This window comes from Anguilla rostrata, chromosome 11, assembly GCF_018555375.3.
Source record: "Anguilla rostrata isolate EN2019 chromosome 11, ASM1855537v3, whole genome shotgun sequence".
NCBI classification, from domain to species: Eukaryota; Metazoa; Chordata; class Actinopteri; order Anguilliformes; family Anguillidae; genus Anguilla; species Anguilla rostrata.
The window spans coordinates 13,521,489-13,527,669 of NC_057943.1; the positions used below are offsets into that span (position 1 = coordinate 13,521,489).

At 39.8% G+C, this 6,181-nt stretch overlaps 1 protein-coding gene across 2 annotated transcripts in view; it reads right to left on the reverse strand.

Annotated features, from left to right (window-relative positions):
* nol4lb (nucleolar protein 4-like b) overlaps positions 1–5,832 on the reverse strand; it is a 104,146-nt gene extending 98,314 nt beyond the window's left edge. Inside the window, exon 1 of one of the 2 annotated variants that reach the window (XM_064298037.1) lies at positions 4,691–5,832. In XM_064298037.1, the coding sequence (XP_064154107.1) occupies positions 4,691–5,023 (333 nt within the window). In that variant the 5' untranslated portion in view covers positions 5,024–5,832. The remainder of the gene's footprint in view (positions 1–4,690) is intronic. The other variant, XM_064298038.1, reaches the window with a different exon arrangement.
* Between the last annotated feature and the right edge of the window lie 349 nt (positions 5,833–6,181).

The window sequence follows — 6,181 nt, forward strand, 5'->3', positions numbered from 1 at the left end:
TAATCAGGGCTGTGCCACAAGGCATCACGCCGAACGCTGGCATCTGCTCAGATCGAGAAGACTGCCTGAACTTCACCCGCGATCCTGGGCATTACCATTCACTGCTCCCCCTGCTTGCTTGTCGTGAACAAAAACAGTAACGAAAGACACTTGTGGGTTACAGTTTAAGACGTACACTTTGACAGCAGAATACTCTGCAGTGCATATGTGTCTGGCCATTTCCTCTGATCAGCCACAGCAGCATGCTCCTCTAACCCTTGTGTTTCAGCGACAGCAGAGGGACAACTGAGGCTGCATCATGTGAGCTAGCAAAAACATTCAAATTTGGGTAAATTTATTCTCTAATAACCCCCTCCACAAGACCAGAGGAGGAAACATAAAGACTGAATTAGAGGCAGGCAATTCAATACAATTTACAGGGCGTATAATATTAATATAGAAGTAAATGAAACCATGAATAAATCTCGTCTCACCTGTGTAGAAATCAGAAAAATACAATGATGTAGAGTATTTAAGAAATTACTGAGAGGTCTGGCATACTCTGATAAGTCATATTTATAATAATTTAGACATAGCTAGCACACTGCAATATCTAGATAATGTTATGTGCCTTTCAGCTCATTAATGGATAGGAGGCTACAGTTGGAGTAATAATAAATAATTGGTCATGCAGATTAACAGTGTAGCAACTAAATTATGCCATTTGAAATGGAAATAATGTGTCAAGTCATAACGACTACATGATATATGATCAATACTGTATTAAAAGCACCAGCCAGATCTATGGAATTAATTGTTTCAAATAAAAAGCATAAGAAAAATAAGAATATGTGACAAACAGAACAGGCTATCAAGGCCTGCCATTTATTACGAGCATTAGTGTGCCTTGTAGATTGCATACTAGGCCAAACTCTAGAATAGCATGTCGGTCATTTTTCACTCTGTAAAATCAAATACGTCCAGGTTAAACAACATAATAGACTGTACTATGTTCTCCAACATGATAAACTTGAGATTGTATGCAAAAATATGCACAGTACTAAAAACGTATTGATCAAAATATTCCAAAGGGTAAGAATATTCTCAGATCTTTGAATGCAGTCAGTGGCTGTGATAAATGCTTCATTTCACGTGCACTGGTAATCTTTAACAATTGGACATCTAAATTTTCTACATAGGTAAATAAATTTATACAAAAAGTTTGACATTAAATTTTCAAATAAAATAAAATGCATTATTTTTTAAAACTCTGAGTATGTCATTAACTGATCCTCTGGTTTAGATTTGTGTGTGATGTCATATAGCCTACCTTTAACCCTCTTTGCTACTCATGATGTCATTCCAGTTGTCCCTTTAGTGTCTCCCTCTATATTTCTCTCCTCAGTTTGCATGGCACCAAAACGAAATTCTGCAATAATGTTACAATGGCCTGCATATTCCAGTTGTAGCTTTTTGTCTTTTTTTGAGTGAGTCAGCATTAAAAACTACATTAAAGATGCTGGAATGCCACCTGAACACTGAACAAAGCAATCCCTGCAGATTACAGCCCTACGGTGGGAAAAAAAAAAAACACCACTAACTTTGGGTTCAGCCAGAGACGAGCTATTCAAATCTGGTCTTCATCAAACAGGCTAAGTCAGAAAAGCTAGGTGGCAGTGAGCTGGAAGCCACAGTTCATGTCATAAATGGTTTTGCATCAGACAAGCACATTTCTGTATTGGTCATACTTATCAACCAACAAGGCATAATAAATAATTAAGGAAGTTATTTCAAGAAACTATGCTTTGCAAATTAAATGATTAATGTATCTACACTTGTTGCTTAAGACAGAAAATTAAATAAAATGACCTTGCTTAAAGATCTGGCCCAGTCAACAAAAACACTATGAAGGCATTGTCTGCTCTTTGTAGGTCCATATTTGGGCTACTTTGTCTATAAATGTTTTCCAATAAAGCCTGTGCTCATAGGATAAAACTATAGATAGCTATAATCTAATGTATAGCACACACATACACACAGGCACAGTGTGGACAGTATGCAATCTCCTGGTTTCTCCTGACCTTAGGCAGCCTTCCAATGCTCTGGCCTCATTCATCCCCAGGAACACAAGCAGTGAGTCCCGCTCAGGCACCGAGGGCTGATTTACAACCTGTTTACTGAGAACATCTTACACACAGACACACACATACACACACACACCAAACACACGCACGTAGGCAAGCACACACACACAAACGCACACACACACACGCACACGCACACAAACATTCGCCAAGCGTACTGTACATGGATATTGACTTCTACCAGCTGTGTACTAAACACACACTGCCATGATAAATTTCCCGAAATCAAACTGCAAAATATATCCATCTGAGAAAGCCTAAAAACTTGGCCCAAAAAATATTTGTAATTTATTGTGGATCAGGGTTTGGACACAATCTAAAATCAATAAATGTTTGCGTGAGTAGGTCTACACTCACAGTGGTGGTGCCCACCCAAACTACCGACTTTCAGTGGCGGGAAACAACTCCACAGTGTCCCTGAATGTGTAGAGTGTGACAGAACAGCGGATGATCTCTTTTCTGCCATGACTGCTTAGGGCTTTGTTTGGCAACACTTCCACCAGTTCAGTTGATGAGGATACAAAACAGCCTTCATAAGCTCTTCCTCAGAACTACCACACGATACATTTTTCAGGGAAGGAGCACTGCTCTCTGGCTCCCTCCTCCACACTGTAAATTGAGACAGCGCTGCATCTTGTGATGTGACATGTGCTATTGAAAAGTATATGATCCACTCTTTCTGTTACTATGCCATTTATCCCCTTTTGTGCCAAGCGCTGGTGTTTTAACATTGTTAAGCAATTGTGGCGCACTGGGTTCTGGGCTCTTCTTCTATCAAAAACTGATGAGGCATCAGTTTGCAAGCCACTAATCTTAACCACAAACCATCTTTAAAGGTGGATACTGATCTAGAACCACTGCTTTGGGCAATGTCTATCAACACCATTTAAAGATGACACCAGTATTGGCTGTGTAGGCATAACAAATCAATGCATCCCAGAACCAAAAGAATGTCTAGTTCTGACATTTTGTCCCAGTCCAGAATTTGATCCACACTGAAAATCACTGTGATCTGTGGTCCTCCGCATCAAATGTTGCTCATGTGAAAAGATGCAACATTTCCTTATCTTTTCAGACAGGACATCATACCAATCCCATTTGTGAAAGATCCACAATTCACATTCATCAGATTCGAATAGGTTAAAATGTCTTGGCATACTTCCAAGGATAACACTTTACAGAGGTGCAAAATACGGTCAACAGTACAACATTTTAATAGTCTGTTTATATTTAAATACAAAAAAATATTTATTACGAAATTTATCTGATCTTTTTTGGTCTCATAGGCTATAAAGTGCAATCAGTTTACGGTGAAAGTAAACCTCATATGAACCCTCCCCGAGAGAATTCATACTAACTAATTAGTGAGGAATTAGTGAAGACCTCAGGTTTCACTGCAATAATGATTTTGTTAATATGATTATTATGCAATTTCATAAAATATGCGTAAATTCTAAATAAATGCAAAGAATGCATTGCAATAACAATTGCTAGGATAATTTTTTTTAACTAAATAAGCTCACTGCATACTAGAAGTTAAAGCAATGCATGCATTTTAACTCACACATCTAATTAAAAATGCACTTATCGTGTTATAAGTGAGCACTTATAAACAGGAAAATGAACGATTAAGAATAAAAAATGGGGTTTCAAAAAATGATCGAAAGTTACAGGGACGATGGGTACCATTCTCCTTCCAGTCTGCCTGATCCCCAAATTTTCCGTACTTTGGGTGAAACGATGAACTGTCTATAGCAATTATAAACCAATGTACAAAATCATTATATAGCCTACTCTAGTCTTAAAGCTTATAGTATCAACAATCGCAGAAACCGAAGACAGACCGTTCCTAAAGGTATGGGATGGTTGTTCAATTAGTTTATAACAGAGTCACCTTATCTACGTCCGTCGTTTCATTTACATGATTTTTAAATATGAACCAGTAATCTAACGCTTCATTTAGATGACATCCACTGAAACTGTCTGGCGGTCTTGGGCAACACCCCCACCCACCCGAAACACACACTACCCACAGCTTACACATTGCACATAGTAGCTACTATACATAGGCCTAATATTAACGATACTGAACGATTTATTTAACGGTAATGGGAGAAAGCCAGCTCGCACAGTAGCCTACCTGCGCACCACCTGCAAACTACTGTACTCGGGATTTCCCCTCAAACTACCTAATCAGGTAAGGCTCTGTCAATCCATGTACGGTGGCATTCGGTGATAGCTGACGGGACAACAAAATGCAAATCTGCAGAGCAGTATTTTAACTCGCACGCGACTAGTTATTACTAGTGAGAGCAGTGGCGTTGCCTTGGTAGCAGAGCTAGGACATAAACCAGTGCTTTCCGTGGCGAACAAGAAAGGGGGAGGAGAAGGGGAAGGAGGAGGGGAGGTGGTACAATAAACCCCAAAAAGTTGTAATTAAATATAGCTGACAAGGTGGGCGAGATTCGTGAACACACATTTTCTTAAGTAAATACAGAAAGCCTTGCGCGTGCACACACATCCCATAGATGAATAGTACACTGAAAAGACACTTTAACGTTACAAACCGTTGCCTTGATGGGGACGTAAAGGACCGGTTTTCCAGATGCTCCATTGTGGTCGCCTTGAATGCTCCCAACCTGAAAACCTTTGGATTTCACCCAGAATTTGAATTTGGCGTTGATGTGGTTGCTCTCGATGTAGACGCCACCCGATTCGTCGTTCTGTAAAAGAGTCTGAAGAATCTTGTTGTATTTTCGCCGGGTGACCGTCTTTGTTTTACCCGAGTCCCCGTAAGTACGGAGGCACCAGTCCTGAAATTCGTTGAACATCTCTGCCTCCGACACGACAGGGCTCCTACTCCTTTTCATTAAATCCACGCACGATTTTTTTGTTGACATTGCTTTCTCTATGTATTATATGTCTTTCTGGCTAGCTAGCCTCAAAATAATTCAAGTCCTGCCCGAATTTCAATTTAGCTAAATGTTTTATCCCCTTTTCACAAGGAAGAACGCCTCACGACTAGGAATGATATTTACCCCAGAATAAACATAAATTCGTCGCTAGCAAGCTAGCTGACTATGTAGATTCGTGTGGTCTCACACCTGTTTGCAGAAACGCTTCGCCTCCTGTCCCAAACGGCAACAACAAATGTCAGTGATCACATCCTACGCTGAGGAACTGAAAGAAGGGGCTGTCCTACGAAACGGGTATGTCCCACCTGTGAAGGTCTCCTGGCTAGCTAAAAAAAATCTTCGCTTCCTGAATTTAAATACTAAATTTCAAAGAAAAATAAACGCAACATTGACGTTACAACGCGTGTATTTGCTCATTTCTACCTTAACGGACACAATTTGTATGTACCTGTACCTAAATAGGACAGGACCGATTTAACAGACAAGCAACGATCTGGTAAGTCTACACCCCCCTAAAACTCCACCTGGAATCGTCTTCCACCTGTTTGAATCGGACCTGAGGTCCGACCGTCCCGAACTCAATGAATGGAGGGAAGCGGATTACAGAGAATTCTCCTTCATATGCTAAATGAAAGCCAACAGCATGATAACTACACGTACAAACAGCCTATAAAAGACTTAAAAATTCCTACCACCTACACATAAAATCCCTGTCGAGGGGTAGGGAAAGCTGACGCCAAAAATGCAACAGGAAGTGCGGTACCCGTAGCCGAAATGAACACAAAGCGGACTGCCTGTCCCAAGCGAGAGAACAGGATCTCTGACGGTTAAATAGCTGAAATGGTCGAGGTTTTTTTTTAACTGTAATATTTTGTTACTACAGGGCGTATATAGAATTCAGGACAACGGCAGTTATAATTATATATTTTGTGGGAATAATTTGGGCAACCAAAATTAACTGAGCTAATTCGTTAAAAATTAAAGAAAATAAAAATAAACCTGTTATTTTCCGAAAGAAAAAAAAGAGGTTTTTCTATTGTGGAAACACCCGTCACGAAAAAGCGTCCTATTGTATGATTGTGTGAATTATGGTCGAGGCTAATTATGGAAATAGTACATTCACCATACAGGACGTATTTTATT